The sequence below is a fragment of the Procambarus clarkii genome, chromosome 67 (genome assembly GCF_040958095.1).
Source record: "Procambarus clarkii isolate CNS0578487 chromosome 67, FALCON_Pclarkii_2.0, whole genome shotgun sequence".
NCBI lineage: Eukaryota > Metazoa > Arthropoda > Malacostraca > Decapoda > Cambaridae > Procambarus > Procambarus clarkii.
The window spans coordinates 2,894,149-2,914,148 of NC_091216.1; the positions used below are offsets into that span (position 1 = coordinate 2,894,149).

Genomic DNA, 20,000 nt, shown 5'->3' on the forward strand with positions numbered 1-20,000 from the left:
TTTTCACAAACAGGGATCTACTACTAGCTGTTTGCAGGGTACTAGATGAAGACGGGTTTGTTTACAAGACCACAGAAGAGGGAGACAGCCCACTGTCTCTTGCTTGCTCTCTAGGGTGTTATGAAATAGCCCAAGTAAGTTACTTTAACATCATTTCTTTCATATTTGTATAGGACTGGATCATCATAATATATACCAGCATATGTTCAAGCATACCATCATACCTGGTATGCTCCAGGTATGCATCCATTTTTTTATATAATAATAATAATTGTTGGGGGGACAGAAAGCCAGAGTGTATTCATACACGTTAGTCTTATATTCAGGCCCCCTCCCCCCCTCACAAGGTAGTTACTGACTGCCCAGGATGCAATCCCACAACAAGCTGACTCACAAATAAATACTTATTGCTAGGTGAACAGAGGTATTGGGACAAAGGAAATGTGCCTAATGATTTGTCCCGCCCTGGATTCAAACCTAGTATTTCCGATTGTGCATCGAGAACTAACCAGGCTGTACTACTGGGACCCATTTACATTTAGACCCCAGGCCTAGACAAGGAAGTGAATGACATGTATGTCAAGTTTTGTGAAATATATGATAGGCACAAAATTTTTTATACCAAAACAGAGATGCAGAAGCAGGCGATGAGTCACAATAACGTGGCTAAAGTATGTTGACCGGACCCCACACTAGAAGGTAAAGGGACGACGACGTTTCGGTCCGTCCTGGACCATTCTCTAGATCGAATGGTCAAGACTTGAGAATGGTCCAGGACGACCGAAACGTCGTCGGCCCTTCACCTTCTAGTGTGTGGTCTGGTCAACAGAGATGCAGAACTAGGAAACTAGGATTGGTTCAACAGAAATTGCAAGAGGGCCAGAGAACAAAAGACACACAAATGGAATTGGTACAGGAAGAGGCCAAACCCCCAAACATATCAGCGATACAAAAATGCGAGAAACAACTACAGTGGAACCTCTATTAACGAGTGGCTCTATTAACGAGTTTTTCCAGTAACGAGCAAGCCACTCGCAGCAAATTTGTCTCTATTGACGAGCTCGCCTCTATTAACGAGTGAAACCACATGGCGCTTCCTAGCGTCTCGCGGGTTCTCGCAAATTCTCGGACGCCTCCGACACCAGTGTTGTTGTTGTATCTCACACGACAAGCATCCCTCTGGATTTATTTGAGCTTTTCTTTGGGTTTTTAGTGGTTTTGCGACTACAATTTGTAACACACGATGTCTCCTAAGAAGCTGCTTGCTAAAGATAGTGTTTTCAAGAGGAAGAAAGACACAATTACTGTGGATTTGAAGAAGGAAATTATAGCAAAGCATGAGTCTTGTGACTGATCTCACAAGGGAGTATGGCAGGTCCTCATCAACAATTTACACCATTAGTAAGGGAATGAGGAGGTAAGGGAGGATGCTGCCTCTTCCACTGAGATCAGGGAAGTGTTTGGAATGTTTGAAAAGGTGAACACATTCTTGGAAAAGCTGTGCTGATAAAGCAGTGACAACCCGGTGTGTGAAAATGTTTAATTAATTTATCACTTTGTGATAACTCTTTATGAAAGTGTTATCACTTTTGCAGGTATATGTCGCTTGAACGTAACACACTTTTTTTCTCTTGAATGCACCCAAACACCGCGCTCAAGCATCATTTGAGCAAATATTTCTATAAAATCCAATACTTATCCGATCGACTTGGGGATTGTATACATGTTTGCCATGAAATTTCCGTTTTCTTTAATAACCACATTGCCTATTTGAGAGAACGGCATTGTATTGTATCTTCATGGTAAGACTATTATATTGTTGACACAACGAGTGTAATCAACGTAGTTTTTTTATTTGGTGCTGGTCTAACGAATCCTTGTGTGACATTTGAAATGAAATTTGGGTGAAATTCCCAAGAAGAGAGAGTCCGCCTGACTTAGAGGTGGATTCTCCTTCCACACCATAACCCCTCTCATCCTTCCCACCTCTCCATCGTCTCCCTCAAGCCAGCAACTACCGTTCATAAGGTAAAGTAAATATTAAAACACTACAACAAAACATTTATATTTACATGTGCAGTATTATATTTACATAAAAAAAAGTCATACAAGTATGGATGTTTTTGGGAGTGGAACGGATTAAATTTATTTCCTTTATTTTAAATGGGGAAATTTGTTTCCAAAGGCGAGTTTTCCAGGTAACGAGCTCGGTGCCAGAACGGATTAAACTCGTTAATAGAGGTTCTACTGTACACTGCAGTGAGGAGAGAGGCAGAAAGTAATTTTGAAAAAGGGATTGCAGACAAATGTAAAACAGAACCAGGTCTATTCTATAAATTCATAAGCAACAAATTGCAGGTAAAGGATAATATTCAGAGGTTGAAAATGGGAAATAGATTCACGGAAAATGAAAAGGAAATGTGTGAAACATTAAACGAAAAGTTCCAAAGTGTGTTTGTACAAAATGAAATCTTCAGGGAACCAGACACAATAAGAATTCCAGAGAACAATATAGAGCACATAGAGGTGTCTAGAGACGAAGTGGGAAAAAATGCTCAAGGAGCTAAGTAAGAACAAAGCAGTTGGTCCAGATGGAGTTTCACCATGGGTTCTGAGAGAATGTGCATCTGAGCTCAGCATTCCACTTCACCTGATCTTTCAGGCATCTCTGTTTACAGGAGCTGTAGCTGATGTGTGGAAAAAGGCTAACATAGTTCCAATCTACAAAAGTGCAAACAGGGAAGACCCCCTTAATTATAGACCTGTATCATTGACAAGTGTAATAGTCAAAATATTGGAAAAAATAATTAAAACTAAATGGGTAGAACACCTGGAGAAAAACAATATAATATCAGACAGACAGTATGGTTTTCGATCTGGAAGATCCTGTGTAACGAACTTACTCTATGATAGAGCCACAGAGATTTTACAGGAAAGAGATGGTTGGGTTGACTGCATCTATCTGGACCTAAAAAAGGCTTTCGACAGAGTTCCCCATAAAATGCTATGGGAACTGGAACATATTAGAGGGGTGACAGGTAAGCATCTAACATGGATGAAAAATTTTCTGACATAGAAAAATGAGGGCAGTGATCAGAGGCAATGTATCGGACTGGTGAAATGTCACAAGTGGAGTACCACAGGGTTCAGTTCTTGCACCAGTGATGTTTGTCTACATAAATGATCTACCACTTGGTATACAGAATTATATGAACATGTTGATGATGCTAAGATAATAGGAAGGATAAGAAACTTAGATGATTGTCATGCCCTTCAAGATGACCTGGACAAAATAAGTATATGGAGCACCACTTGGCAAATGGAATTTAATGTTAATAAATGTCATGTTATGGAATGTGGAATAGGAGAACATAGACCCCACACAACCTATATATTATGTGAGAAATCTTTAAAGAATTCTGATAAAGAAAGAGATCTAGGAGTGGTTCTAGATAGAAAACTATCACCTGAGGACCACATAAAGAATATTGTGCAAGGAGCCTATGCTATGCTTTCTAACTTCAGAATTGCATTTAAATACATGGATGGCGATATACTAAAGAAATTGTTCATGACTTTTGTTAGGCCAAAGCTAGAATATGCAGCTGTTGTGTGGTGCCCATATCTTAAGAAGCACATCAACAAACTGGAAAAGGTGCAAAAACATGCTACTAAGTGGCTCCCAGAACTGAAGGGCAAGAGCTACGAGGAGAGGTTAGAAGCATTAAATATGCCAAAACTAGAAGACAGAAGAAAAAGAGGTGATATGATCACTACATACAAAATAGTAACAGGAATTGATAAAATCGATAGGGAAGATTTCCTGAGACCTGGAACTTTAAGAACAAGAGGTCATAGATTTAAACTAGCTAAACACAGATGCCGAAGAAATATAAGAAAATTCACTTTCACAGAGTGGTAGACGGTTGGAACAAGTTAGGTGAGAAGGTGGTGGAGGCCAAGACTGTCAGTAGTTTCAAAGCGTTATATGAGAGTGTGCTGGGAAGACGGGACACCACGAGCGTAGCTCTCATCCTGTAACTACACTTAGGTAATTACACACACACACACACACACACACCACACACCACACACACCACACACACACACACACACACACACACACACACACACACACACACACACACACACACACACACACACACACACACACACACACACAAGGGATAAGGGAGTATCTAAGCAATAGGAAGCAGAGAGTTACGGTGAGGGGTGAGACCTCCGATTGGCGTGAAGTCACCAGTGGAGTCCCACAGGGCTCTGTACTCGGTCCTATCTTGTTTCTGATATATGTAAATGATCTCCCGGAGGGTATCGATTCATTTCTCTCAATGTTTGCGGACGATGCTAAAATTATGAGAAGGATTAAAACAGAAGAGGACTGTTTGAGGCTTCAAGAAGACCTAGACAAGCTGAAGGAATGGTCGAACAAATGGTTGTTAGAGTTTAACCCAACCAAATGTAATGTAATGAAGATAGGTGTAGGGAGCAGGAGGCCAGATACAAGGTATCATCTGGGAGAGGAAATTCTTCAGGAGTCAGAGAAGGAAAAAGACTTGGGGGTTGATATCACGCCAGACCTGTCTCCTGCAGCACATATCAAGCGGATAACATCAGCGGCATATGCCAGGCTGGCCAACATACGAACGGCATTCAGAAACTTGTGTAAAGAATCATTCAGAACTTTGTATACCACATATGTCAGGCCAATCCTGGAGTATGCAGCCCCAGCATGGAGTCCATATCTAGTCAAGGATAAGACTAAACTGGAAAAGGTTCAAAGGTTTGCCACCAGACTAGTACCCGAGCTGAGAGGTATGAGCTACGAGGAGAGACTACGGGAATTAAACCTCACTTCGCTGGAAGACAGAAGAGTTAGGGGGGACATGATCACCACATTCAAGATTCTGAAGGGGATTGATAGGGTAGATAAAGACAGTCTATTTAACACAAGGGGAACACGCACAAGGGGACACAGGTGGAAACTGAGTGCCCAAATGAGCCACAGAGATATTAGAAAGAACTTTTTTAGTGTCAGAGTGGTTGACAAATGGAATGCACTAGGAAGTGATGTGGTGGAGGCTGACTCCATACACAGTTTCAAGTGTAGATATGACAGAGCCCGATAGGCTCATGAATCTGTACACCTGTTGATTGACGGTTGAGAGGCGGGACCAAAGAGCCAGAGCTCAACCCCCGCAAACACAACTAGGTGAGTACACACACACACACACACACACACACACACACACACACGGGAGGTGAAGCTGGAGGAGGCAGAAGTCACACTGCAGCAAGCTCCTGGAAATATCGAATTACCTAAGTATTGGGAACAGGTTGAGGGCTACAGTGGTGTCCCAGGTTACATAAAGGTTCAGGGAAGAGTAAAAGCAAATAAAATACAATAAACAAGTAAAACTGAGTGAAAATAGTCGAGTGGAAAAGTTTGTTTTGGTCTAGAACAAAATCAAAGATGGCCGCCGCCACCACCCCCACTGAGAAGGTAGACACACCATCAGATGATGGTTTCAAAGGATTCTCAACACAAGATATAAGGAAAGGAGGTGTTCTTGGCAGGTTAGAGATAATTGAGGACATGCAAATGAAGTATGAAGAAAAAGTGCTTAAATTAGAAGAGGACAATGGAGCTCTTTGGAGTGAGCTTTGCACTCTAAAAGGGAGTATGCTGCAACAAGGTAAGATTATTACTGCATTAACAGACAAGGTAACAAATCAGGAGGAGCAAATCAAGGAACTAGTGAAAGAAAATGAGGCATGGAAAGTGAAGTGTGGTGACTTTGAAGAAATAAACAAGAAGATAGACTCATATGGTGAACAACTCCAAGCAAGCCTAAGGGCTAACATAGAGTTAGGTAAGGATCTCCAACTGGAAACTTCACTGACAACTCACATAGAGGAGGTGAATAAAGAACTAGAAAAGTATAAAGAAGAAATAAAAGTGACATATGCTGAAGTTGTAAAAGAGAAAGAGACTATCAAAGAAGTGTGTTCGGAAGTCAAAACCAGAAATGACCAACAAGAAGCAGAAATTAGGCAAGCAATTAGGAAAGAACTGGTTACCAACAGTAAACTGGTACAAAACACTGCAGATAGAACTAAGTCCATAATCATTTTTGGATGTTTAGAGAAGGAAATTTCATCTAGGGTGGACCGAGCGGCAGAAGAGATGAAAATCATAGAGAAAATAGTAGGTTTAGGAGAAGGCTCAAAGGAAAATGTCAGTGATTTTAGAAGAATAGGAAAATATGAGAAAGAAAAGAACCGCCCCTTAAGGGTGACCTTTAATGGAGTGAAAAACATGATGGAAGTGCTAAGAAATGCCAGGAAACTGCAGAGTGATGAGGTTGGCAAATCTTGGTCAATAAGACAAGACCTCTCCAAGGAAGACAGAGAAAAGCTGAAAATGAACTTAATTGAGGCAAAACGGCTAAATGGGGATAGAAATGAAGACAGAAATTCTTTTTTTTACAAAGTGACAGGGACTGGAAAGCTTGTAAAATGGTACATAAAAATAAAGCAACAAGATCAGTAGTGGAAGGGGGAGTAAAGAGCAAAGGAAAAGGGAACATGTTCCTGAAAATTGTATATACCAACATAGATGGAGTGAGGTCAAAAACTTTGGAGTTGCAAGATATAATCCAGCTTAGGGTCCCAGATATTGTTGCATTATCAGAAACGAAACTTGAAGGAAATATAATAAATGAAGTCATATTCCCAAGAGGCTACTCAGTTTGGAGACGTGACAGGAAAACTAGGAAGGGAGGAGGAGTGGCTGTACTGGTGAAAAAACACCTGAAGGTAAAAGAGTTAATATTTGAAAACCCTCGAGATATTGACATAATGGCATTGCAGGTCTGGAATCAGGATGATAACCTGATAATTGTAAATACCTACAGCCCACCAGCAAGCAACACGTGGACAAAGGAAGAACTGGATGACAAACGAGAGGGCCTCATAATGGTCATGAGAGATATTATTGTACAAGCAGATAAAGATAAATCACGACTGTTGATACTGGGGGACTTCAACTTTAGAGCAATAGACTGGGAGGCCTATGAAGCAAGAACGGAGGACTTTTGGACATGCAGATTTGTGAACCTCATTCTGGAGACATTCTTGTATCAACACATAAAGCAAGCCACAAGAATGAGGGAAGGAGATATACCGTCAGTACTGGATCTAGTATTCACCAGGAAAGAAGAAGAGATTTTTGACATCCAGTACCTTCCTCCCTTGGGAAAGAGTGATCACGTCCTGTTAGACATTAAATATGCTTTAAGATATCATCTAGAAGAAAATGGGGACATTGAAACAGTTGATAAACTCGATTTAAAGAGAGGCAACTATGGGGAACTTCGAAATTTTTTTAATGTGTAATTGGACAGAATTGTTGCTAGGCAGGGAAGTAAATGAAATGTATGCCAAATTTTTAAAACTATACGAGGAAGGCACACAAACATTCATACCAAAACAGAGATGCAGGACCAGAAAACAGGATTGGTTCGACAGAAATTGTGAGAGGGCAAGAGACCAAAAGACAAAAATGGAATCAGTATAGGAAGAGGCCAAACCCCCAAACATACCAGCGATACAAAGATGCGAGAAACAATTATACAGCAGTAAGGAGAGAGGCAGAAAGAAATTTTGAAAAAGGGATAGCAGATAAATGTAAAACAGAACCGGGCCTATTCTACAAATTCATAAACAACAAATTGCAGGTAAAGGATAATATCCAGAGGTTGGAAATGGGAAACAGATTCACGGAAAATGAAAAGGAAATGTGTGAAACATTAAATGAAAAGTTCCAAAGTGTGTTTGTACAAAATGAAATCTTCAGAGAACCAGACACAATAAGAATTCCAGAGAACAACATAGAGCGGATAGAGGTGTCTAGAGATGAAGTGGAAAATATGCTAAAGGAGCTCGGGAGGAACAAAGCAGCTGGCCCAGATGGCGTTTCACCATGGGTTCTGAGAGAATGTGCATCTGAGCTCAGCATTCCACTTCACCTGATCTTTCAGGCATCCCTGTGTACAGGAATCGTAGCAGACGTGTGGAAACAGGCTAACATAGTTCCAATCTACAAAAGTGGCAGCAGGGAAGACCCCCTCAATTATAGACCTGTATCATTGACAAGTGTAATAGTGAAAGTATTGGAAAAGCTAATCAAAACTAAATGGGTAGAACACCTGGAGAGAAATGATATAATATCAGACAGACAGTATGGTTTTCGATCAGGAAGATCCTGTGTATCGAATTTACTCAGTTTCTATGATTGGGCCACAGAGATATTACAGGAAAGAGATGGCTGGGTTGACTGCATCTATCTGGACCTAAAAAAGGCTTTCGACAGAGTTCCACATAAGAGGTTGTTCTGGAAACTGGAAAATATTGGAGGGGTGACAGGTAAGCTTCTATCATGGATGAAAAATTTTCTGATAGAAAAATGAGGGCAGTAATCAGAGGCAATGTATCGGAATGGAGAAATGTCACAAGTGGAGTACCACAGGGTTCAGTTCTTGCACCAGTGATGTTTATTGTGTACATAAATGATCTACCAGTTGGTATACAGAATTATATGAACATGTTTGCTGATGATGCTAAGATAATAGGAAGGATAAGAAATTTAGATGATTGTCATGCCCTTCAAGAAGACCTGGACAAAATAAGTAGATGGAGCACCACTTGGCAAATGGAATTTAATGTTAATAAATGTCATGTTATGGAATGTGGAATAGGAGAACATAGACCCCACACAACCTATATATTATGTGAGAAATCTTTAAAGAATTCTGATAAAGAAAGAGATCTAGGAGTGGTTCTAGATAGAAAACTATCACCTGAGGACCACATTAAGAATATTGTGCAAGGAGCCTATGCAATGCTTTCTAACTTCAGAATTGCATTTAAATACATGGATGGCGATATACTAAAGAAATTGTTCATGACTTTTGTTAGGCCAAAGCTAGAATATGCAGCTGTTGTGTGGTGCCCATATCTTAAGAAGCACATCAACAAACTGGAAAAGGTGCAAAGACATGCTACTAAGTGGCTCCCAGAACTGAAGGGCAAGAGCTACGAGGAGAGGTTAGAAGCATTAAATATGCCAAAACTAGAAGACAGAAGAAAAAGAGGTGATATGATCACTACGTACAAAATAGTAACAGGAATTGATAAAATCGACAGGGAAGACTTCCTGAGACCTGGAACTTCAAGAACAAGAGGCCATAGATTTAAACTAGCTAAACACAGATGCCGAAGAAATATAAGAAAATTCACCTTCGCAAATAGAGTGGTAGACGGTTGGAACAAGTTAAGTGAGAAGGTGGTGGAGGCCAAGACCGTCAGTAGTTTCAAAGCGTTATATGACAAAGAGTGCTGGGAAGACGGGACACCACGAGCGTAGCTCTCATCCTGTAACTACACTTAGGTAATTACACTTAGGTAATTACACACACACACCTCCCCCCCTCTCTCCCTTACCCGCTCTCTCCCTCACCCGCTCTCTTCCTCATCCACTCTCTCCCTCTCCTCTCCCTCCCGCCTCTCTCTCCATCTCCTCCCCCCCCTCCCCTTCTACCTTCTTCTCACTTCAGTGGAAGGGTCGGATCCCCCCCCACCCACCCATTTATCTCTCCCTTTATCACTCCCTTTCTCTCTCTCTCTCTCTCTCTCTCTCTCCCCCTCTCTCTCTCTCTCCCTCCCCCATCCCAACAGGGTCAAGATGGCAGCCAGAGGTCCCAGGGGAGCAGGAAAGAGCCAAGGTGACGAGATGAAGGAAATGTTCGCCCAGTTTCTGGAGGACATCAAGAGTGAGATGCAAGAAATGATGCAGGAAATGAAGAACGAAATAAGCAACCTGAAAAGAGAGCTGACAGCAGCAAAGGAGGAGATTAGAACCCTCAAAGAGAATGGTATCGAGGCTGAGAGTCAGAAAACCACCCAGGGAGAAGGTGGTAATAGTTTTCTGGATGAGAATGCCACAATAAAAGCAACATTTGCGGAAATACTAAAAAAAAATAACTCTGAAGTAATGACTGCAGTGATGGAGGTGGCCATGAAAGCAGCCACCTCGCAGGAGGCGGCACGCTCCACTAGCCAACTGCTGGAAAGGAAAAGATCAGTGGTTGCTGTGGGTATTAGGGAACAGGAAGGAACCAATAGGACAGAGTGGAATGACAAGGACAAAGCAGCAGTGAATGAAGTACTAAAGGCACTAGATATGGAAGGGGCCGAGCATAGCATTGAGAAGGTTTTCAGGCTAGGCCGGTACAACAAAGACCGAGACCGAATGATAAAGATAGTGTTTGCAAACGAGAACACAAAGGAGAGGATCCTATCAAGGAAGAGCTCCCTGAAAAACGTGGGAAAATTAAAAAATGTATTCCTCCAGCGAGACATGACGAGGAGAGAGCCGTGGCGGCAGAAGCAAGGAAGAGGCGCAGGGCGAGAGGGGAAAACCAGGAAGTCACAGCTCCCAACACAACACCCCCAGAGGCGAGGGGGGAACCCACAACCAGCTACCCAGTAACACCAGAAGGGAGGACAACCCCGCCTCCCTCCTCTGCATAGAAAACCCCCCTACCCCAAACCCTCCCTGCCCCCACTCAAAAGTTCAGCCAAATCTCCCTCCCCCCACACCCAATCCCCACCCTTCTACCCCTCCCCTCCTCCCGAGTCCTCCCTCCCCCCCTTTCCTTCCCGTCCTCCCTCCCCTTTCACCCCATACCCTCCCTATCCCTCCCCCTTCACTGGATCCCCCGCCCCTCATTCCAGTATCCTCTGAGATCCTGTTACCCACCTCACAGGTCCTCACACCCATGGAACAGCCTCCCCCACCAGCAGAACACTCACCAAGGAGGCGATTTGAGAAGGGACAGAAGTGAGCCTCAAAGCGATGTACACTAACATAGATGGAATTACAAATAAAGCAAATGAGCTTGGAGAACTGGTACTAGAGGAAAACCCAGACATAATAGCCCTCACAGAAACAAAGATCACGAAAACAATAACAAATGCAGTGTTTCCACAGGACTATTATGTTATGCGGAAAGAGAGGGAAGGAAGAGGTGGGGGTGGTGTAGCTCTGCTGGTAAGAAAAGGCTGGGATTTTGAGGAGATGGATATTCAGGGCTGTGAAGGTTTCAGTGACTACATAGCAGGTACTGTAACAAATGGAGGGAAAAAAATTATAGTCGCAGTCATATATAATCCACCACCAAATGACAGAAGACCTAGACAGGAATATGATAGAAACAACATGGCCACCATTAACATAATAGAAAGAGCAGCTTCTGTTGCTAGCAGGAATGGATCTGGACTACTAATTATGGGAGACTTCAACCATGGGAAGATAGATTGGAAGAACAGAGACCCGCATGGAGGACCAGAAACATGGAGAGCTAAGCTGCTGGACGTGGCAACAAGAAACTTTCTAAGCCAGCATACCAAAGAGCCAACAAGAATGAGAGGAGAAGATGAACCAGCAATGCTTGATTTGATATTTACCCTAAATGAATGGGATATAAGGGAAGTTAAGATGGAAGCGCCCTTGGGAATGAGTGACCACAGTGTATTGAACTTTGAGTACCTGGTAGAGCTAGGACTTATCTCCCCCCAAAAAGAACTAGGAATCAAAAGGCTGGCATACCGAAAGGGGAATTATGAACAGATGAGAAGTTTCCTAAGTGAAATACCTTGGGACACAGACCTCAGAGACAAGTCTGTACAGGGTATGATGGACTATGTTACCCAAAAGTGTCAGGAGGCAGTAAACAGGTTCATCCCGGCCCAAAGGGAAAAATCCGAGAAGCAACAGAAGAATCCATGGTATAATAGGGCATGTATGGAAGCGAAGAAACTGAACAAAAAGGCGTGGAGGAACTTCCGGAATAACAGAACACCAGAAAGCAGGGAGAGATACCAGAGAACCAGGAATGAGTACGTCAGGGTGAGAAGAGAAGCAGAGAAAAATTTTGAAAATGATATAGCAAACAAAGCCAAGACCGAACCAAAGCTACTCCACAGTCACATCAGAAGGAAAACAACAGTGAAAGAACAGGTATTGAAACTTAGAACAGGCGAGGACAGGTATACAGAGAATGACAGAGAGGTGTGTGAGGAACTCAACAAGAGGTTCCAGGAGGTCTTCACAATAGAACAGGGTGAGGTCACTGTGCTAGAAGAAAGGGAGGTAAACCAGGCGGCCTTGGAGGAGTTCGAAATTACGAGAGAGGAGGTCAAGAGACACCTGCTGGATCTGGATGTTAGAAAGGCGGTTGGTCCAGATGGGATCTCACCATGGGTACTGAAAGAGTGTGCAGAGGCACTTTGCTTGCCACTCTCCATAGTGTATAGTAAATCACTAGAGACGGGAGACCTACCAGAAATATGGAAGACGGCAAATGTGGTCCCAATATACAAAAAGGGCGACAGACAAGAGGCACTGAACTACAGGCCAGTGTCCTTGACTTGTATACCATGCAAGGTGATGGAGAAATCGTGAGAAAAAACCTGGTAACACATCTGGAGAGAAGGGACTTCGTGACAAATCGCCAACATGGATTCAGGGAGGGTAAATCTTGCCTTACAGGCTTGATAGAATTCTACGATCAGGTGACACAGATTAAGCAAGAAAGAGAGGGCTGGGCGGACTGCATTTTCTTGGATTGTCGGAAAGCCTTTGACACAGTACCGCATAAGAGGCTGGTACATAAGCTGGAGAGACAGGCAGGTGTAGCTGGTAAGGTGCTCCAGTGGATAAGGGAGTATCTAAGCAATAGGAAGCAGAGAGTTACGGTGAGGGGTGAGACCTCCGATTGGCGTGAAGTCACCAGTGGAGTCCCACAGGGCTCTGTACTCGGTCCTATCTTGTTTCTGATATATGTAAATGATCTCCCGGAGGGTATCGATTCATTTCTCTCAATGTTTGCGGACGATGCTAAAATTATGAGAAGGATTAAAACAGAAGAGGACTGTTTGAGGCTTCAAGAAGACCTAGACAAGCTGAAGGAATGGTCGAACAAATGGTTGTTAGAGTTTAACCCAACCAAATGTAATGTAATGAAGATAGGTGTAGGGAGCAGGAGGCCAGATACAAGGTATCATCTGGGAGAGGAAATTCTTCAGGAGTCAGAGAAGGAAAAAGACTTGGGGGTTGATATCACGCCAGACCTGTCTCCTGCAGCACATATCAAGCGGATAACATCAGCGGCATATGCCAGGCTGGCCAACATACGAACGGCATTCAGAAACTTGTGTAAAGAATCATTCAGAACTTTGTATACCACATATGTCAGGCCAATCCTGGAGTATGCAGCCCCAGCATGGAGTCCATATCTAGTCAAGGATAAGACTAAACTGGAAAAGGTTCAAAGGTTTGCCACCAGACTAGTACCCGAGCTGAGAGGTATGAGCTACGAGGAGAGACTACGGGAATTAAACCTCACTTCGCTGGAAGACAGAAGAGTTAGGGGGGACATGATCACCACATTCAAGATTCTGAAGGGGATTGATAGGGTAGACAAAGACAGTCTATTTAACACAAGGGGAACACGCACAAGGGGACACAGGTGGAAACTGAGTGCCCAAATGAGCCACAGAGATATTAGAAAGAACTTTTTTAGTGTCAGAGTGGTTGACAAATGGAATGCATTAGGGGGTGATGTGGTGGAGGCTCACTCCATACACAGTTTCAAGTGTAGATATGACAGAGCCCGATAGGCTCAGGAATCTGTACACCTGTTGATTGACGGTCGAGAGGCGGGACCAAAGAGCCAGAGCTCAACCCCCGCAAACACAACTAGGTGAGTACAACTAGGTGAGTACACACACACACACACACACACACACACACACACACACACACACACACACACACACACACATAGTAATAGGTTTAGTAGTAGTAGAAAATAGTAGGTTTAGGAGAAGGCTCAAAGGAAAATGTCAGTGATTTTAGAAGAATAGGAAAATATGAGAAAGAAAAGAACCGCCCCTTAAGGGTGACCTTTAATGGAGTGAAAAACATGATGGAAGTGCTAAGAAATGCCAGGAAACTGCAGAGTGATGAGGTTGGCAAATCTTGGTCAATAAGACAAGACCTCTCCAAGGAAGACAGAGAAAAGCTGAAAATGAACTTAATTGAGGCAAAACGGCTAAATGGGGATAGAAATGAAGAAGACAGAAATTCTTTTTTTTACAAAGTGACAGGGACTGGAAAGCTTGTGAAATGGTACATAAAAACAAAGCAACAAGATCAGTAGTGGAAGGGGGAGTAAAGAGCAAAGGAAAAGGGAACATGTTCCTGAAAATTGTATATACCAACATAGATGGAGTGAGGTCAAAAACTTTGGAGTTGCAAGATATAATCCAGCTTAGGGTCCCAGATATTGTTGCATTATCAGAAACGAAACTTGAAGGAAATATAATAAATGAAGTCGTATTCCCAAGAGGCTACTCAGTTTGGAGACGGGACAGGAAAACTAGGAAGGGAGGAGGAGTGGCTGTACTGGTGAAAAAACACCTGAAGGTAAAAGAGTTAATATTTGAAAACCCTCGAGATATTGACATAATGGCATTGCAGGTCTGGAATCAGGATGATAACCTGATAATTGTAAATACCTACAGCCCACCAGCAAGCAACACGTGGACAAAGGAAGAACTGGATGACAAACGAGAGGGCCTCATAATGGTCATGAGAGATATTATTGTACAAGCAGATAAAGATAAATCACGACTGTTGATACTGGGGGACTTCAACTTTAGAGCAATAGACTGGGAGGCCTATGAAGCAAGAACGGAGGACTTTTGGACATGCAGATTTGTGAACCTCATTCTGGAGACATTCTTGTATCAACACATAAAGCAAGCCACAAGAATGAGGGAAGGAGATATACCGTCAGTACTGGATCTAGTATTCACCAGGAAAGAAGAAGAGATTTTTGACATCCAGTACCTTCCTCCCTTGGGAAAGAGTGATCACGTCCTGTTAGACATTAAATATGCTTTAAGATATCATCTAGAAGAAAATGGGGACATTGAAACAGTTGATAAACTCGATTTAAAGAGAGGCAACTATGGGGAACTTCGAAATTTTTTTAATGAGTGTAATTGGACAGAATTGTTGCTAGGCAGGGAAGTAAATGAAATGTATGCCAAATTTTTAAAACTATACGAGGAAGGCACACAAACATTCATACCAAAACAGAGATGCAGGACCAGAAAACAGGATAGGTTCGACAGAAATTGTGAGAGGGCAAGAGACCAAAAGACACAAAAATGGAATCAGTATAGGAAGAGGCCAAACCCCCAAACATACCAGCGATACAAAGATGCGAGAAACAATTATACAGCAGTAAGGAGAGAGGCAGAAAGAAATTTTGAAAAAGGGATAGCAGATAAATGTAAAACAGAACCGGGCCTATTCTACAAATTCATAAACAACAAATTGCAGGTAAAGGATAATATCCAGAGGTTGGAAATGGGAAACAGATTCACGGAAAATGAAAAGGAAATGTGTGAAACATTAAATGAAAAGTTCCAAAGTGTGTTTGTACAAAATGAAATCTTCAGAGAACCAGACACAATAAGAATTCCAGAGAACAACATGGAGCGGATAGAGGTGTCTAGAGATGAAGTGGAAAATATGCTAAAGGAGCTCGGGAGGAACAAAGCAGCTGGCCCAGATGGCGTTTCACCATGGGTTCTGAGAGAATGTGCATCTGAGCTCAGCATTCCACTTCACCTGATCTTTCAGGCATCCCTGTGTACAGGAATCGTAGCAGACGTGTGGAAACAGGCTAACATAGTTCCAATCTACAAAAGTGGCAGCAGGGAAGACCCCCTCAATTATAGACCTGTATCATTGACAAGTGTAATAGTGAAAGTATTGGAAAAGCTAATCAAAACTAAATGGGTAGAACACCTGGAGAGAAATGATATAATATCAGACAGACAGTATGGTTTTCGATCAGGAAGATCCTGTGTATCGAATTTACTCAGTTTCTATGATCGGGCCACAGAGATATTACAGGAAAGAGATGGCTGGGTTGACTGCATCTATCTGGACCTAAAAAAGGCTTTCGACAGAGTTCCACATAAGAGGTTGTTCTGGAAACTGGAAAATATTGGAGGGGTGACAGGTAAGCTTCTATCATGGATGAAAAATTTTCTGACTGATAGAAAAATGAGGGCAGTAATCAGAGGCAATGTATCGGAATGGAGAAATGTCACAAGTGGAGTACCACAGGGTTCAGTTCTTGCACCAGTGATGTTTATTGTGTACATAAATGATCTACCAGTTGGTATACAGAATTATATGAACATGTTTGCTGATGATGCTAAGATAATAGGAAGGATAAGAAATTTAGATGATTGTCATGCCCTTCAAGAAGACCTGGACAAAATAAGTATATGGAGCACCACTTGGCAAATGGAATTTAATGTTAATAAATGTCATGTTATGGAATGTGGAATAGGAGAACATAGACCCCACACAACCTATATATTATGTGAGAAATCTTTAAAGAATTCTGATAAAGAAAGAGATCTAGGAGTGGTTCTAGATAGAAAACTATCACCTGAGGACCACATTAAGAATATTGTGCAAGGAGCCTATGCAATGCTTTCTAACTTCAGAATTGCATTTAAATACATGGATGGCGATATACTAAAGAAATTGTTCATGACTTTTGTTAGGCCAAAGCTAGAATATGCAGCTGTTGTGTGGTGCCCATATCTTAAGAAGCACATCAACAAACTGGAAAAGGTGCAAAGACATGCTACTAAGTGGCTCCCAGAACTGAAGGGCAAGAGCTACGAGGAGAGGTTAGAAGCATTAAATATGCCAAAACTAGAAGACAGAAGAAAAAGAGGTGATATGATCACTACGTACAAAATAGTAACAGGAATTGATAAAATCGACAGGGAAGACTTCCTGAGACCTGGAACTTCAAGAACAAGAGGCCATAGATTTAAACTAGCTAAACACAGATGCCGAAGAAATATAAGAAAATTCACCTTCGCAAATAGAGTGGTAGACGGTTGGAACAAGTTAAGTGAGAAGGTGGTGGAGGCCAAGACCGTCAGTAGTTTCAAAGCGTTATATGACAAAGAGTGCTGGGAAGACGGGACACCACGAGCGTAGCTCTCATCCTGTAACTACACTTAGGTAATTACACACTTAGGTAATTACACACACACACACACACACACACACACACACACACACACACACACACACACACACACACACAGAGTGGTACCTCGGAACACGAGTGTCCCTGTATGCGAGTTTTTCGGAATACGAGCCAGATTTCCTCAGAAAATGTGTCTCGGAAGGCGAGGGTTACCTTGGAACGCGAGTTTGTTGATACGCGTTCAGGCCAACGTAGCGCGTGGTGGTACGGCGATCGTCGCCCCTCCGCCCCTCAGTTTACCATTGTCTCCCGCCCAGTGACTATCCCTCCTGAATTCTTCAAAAGGATTTACAGTTTTATGTTTTTTTTTTGGCCATTTTCGCATAAAAGTTATTATATATCTCGCTATGGGTTTCAAGAAAGCCATTGATAAGGTTCAACCTAAGAAAATAGCTGTGAGTAGAGGCAGTAGAGAATGTCCCTTCTTGATTAAGAAAACATGTGAAATATGGGAAGAACTGCAAAGTTTTGTTGAAAAAACTCACCCAGATAAAGCTGTTGCAGGCCGTTGCATTGACCTTTTAAATGACAATGTGATGTCTTACTACAGACAAGTGTTAAAATGTAGGGAAAAACAAGTGTCTTTAGACAGATTCTTAGTAAGACAAACAAGTCCTAGTGGTGTGCAGGCAAAATGTGCCAGTGTGTGCTCACCTGTGAAGTCCTCATTGCCTGATGTGATAATGGAAGGGGACTCCTCTTCCAAACAGTAACTCCTCTCCTCCTCCCCCCTCCTCACCATCTTCCATACGCCTACAGCATTCAACAGCAAGGTAAGTAATAGCTTGAACATAGTTTTGTAGGTTTATTTAGATGAATTAGGTATAAAAATTTAGTTTGATGTGGGCTTTTTGGGGTAGTCGGGAACGGATTAATTCATTTCCCATTATTTCTTGTGGGGAAATTAGCTTCGGAATACGAGCCGTCTCCAGGAACGGATTAAACTCTTAAACTGAGGTACCCCTGTATAGAGAGATAGATATATATATAGAGAGAGAAATATATAGAGATATATATATATATATATAGAGAGATATATATATATATAGAGATATATATATATATATATAGAAAGATATATATATATATATACAGTGTGTCCTCACTTGAACGAACTATATGGGGCGAAGCCGATTCGTTCCAGTGCGGAATTCGTTCCATCCGTCCGGCCCCAACAACCTTCTTATTTTTTTTTTTTTTAAACATATGCCAGGACACATTAGTTTGTTTCTTTGTTGTGTGGTGCTTCATTATAATATCTTTCATGCTCTTTTGGTGTCGATAATAATCTGAGATGCGAGAATCGCCATCCCCCACCCCACTCACACCATCCCCCACACCACCCACACCATCCCCCACACCACCCACACCATCCCCCACACCATCCCCCACACCACCCACACCATCCCCCACACCACCCACACCATCCCCCACACCACCCACACCATCCTCCACACCACCCACACCACCCACACCATCCCCCACACCACCCACACCATCCTCCACACCATCCCCCACACCACCCACACCATCCCCCACACCATCCTCCACACCACCCACACCATCCCCCACACCACCCACACCATCCTCCACACCACCCATACCATCCTCCACACCACCCATACCATCCCCCACACCACCCATACCATCCCCCACACCACCCATACCATCCCCCACACCACCCACACCATGCCCCACACCCCCACACCATCCTCCACACCACCCACACCATCCTCCACACCACCCACACCATCCTCCACACCACCCATACCATCCCCACACCACCCACACCCCCACACCATCCCCAACACCACTAACACCATTTGCCCCCACCACCCACACTCCCCACACCACCACCCACACCATCCTCCACACCACCCATACCATCCCCCACACCACCCATACCATCCCCCACACCACCCATACCATCCCCCACACCATTCCCCAACACCACCCACACCATCCCCCACACCACCCACACCATCCCCCACACCACCCACACCATCCCCCACACCACTAACACCATTCGCCCCCACCACCCACACTCCCCACACCACCACCCACACACCCCACACCACCACCCACACACCCCACACCACCACCCACACACCCCACACCACCACCCACATCATCCCCCACACACCCCACACCACCCACATCATCCCCCACATCATCCCCCACACCACCCACACCATCCCCCACACACCCCACATCATCCCCCACACACCCCACACACCCCACATCATCCCCCACACACCCCACATCATCCCCCACACACCCCACACCACCCACATCATCCCCCACACCCAACCACATCACCCACACCAACCCACACCACACCACCCAAACCACACCACACCACACCATCCACGGGGTGTATTGAAGCAGCAGGCTTGGAAGAGTCTCAACTCGCCCGACAAAAAAAAAATGATGGGTTGACAGGTCTCCTCTCACACCTCCAGGATCCCTCCTCCCCCCCACCCCCCAGGTACCCGGCCATACACACCACAATGCCAAGTCAGCTATTGTTTTCTACAGGAAACAATAAAACATGTTAATGATTAATAATGTGTATTAATACACGAAAATTAACATATTTTGGCATAAATATTTTACAGCTAAGATTGAGATTTATAATGGAGTATGAATGAGAGGTTTGGCAGCCATGCGTGGTCACCACCCTTCTCTCTCCACTTCCACCTCCCCTGACAACACCTTCCATCACTGACCCCACCTGCCTCTTTCCACCACCTGCCTCCC

At 43.4% G+C, this 20,000-nt stretch overlaps 1 protein-coding gene across 1 annotated transcript in view; it reads left to right on the top strand.

Moving 5' to 3' along the window:
- LOC123767803 (ankyrin repeat domain-containing protein 17-like) overlaps positions 1-20,000 on the top strand; it is a gene marked incomplete at its 5' end in the record, with an annotated part of 156,888 nt that continues 136,888 nt past the window's right edge. Inside the window, 1 exon segment of the mRNA XM_069310327.1 lies at positions 1-134. Coding sequence (XP_069166428.1) covers positions 1-134 — 134 coding nt within the window.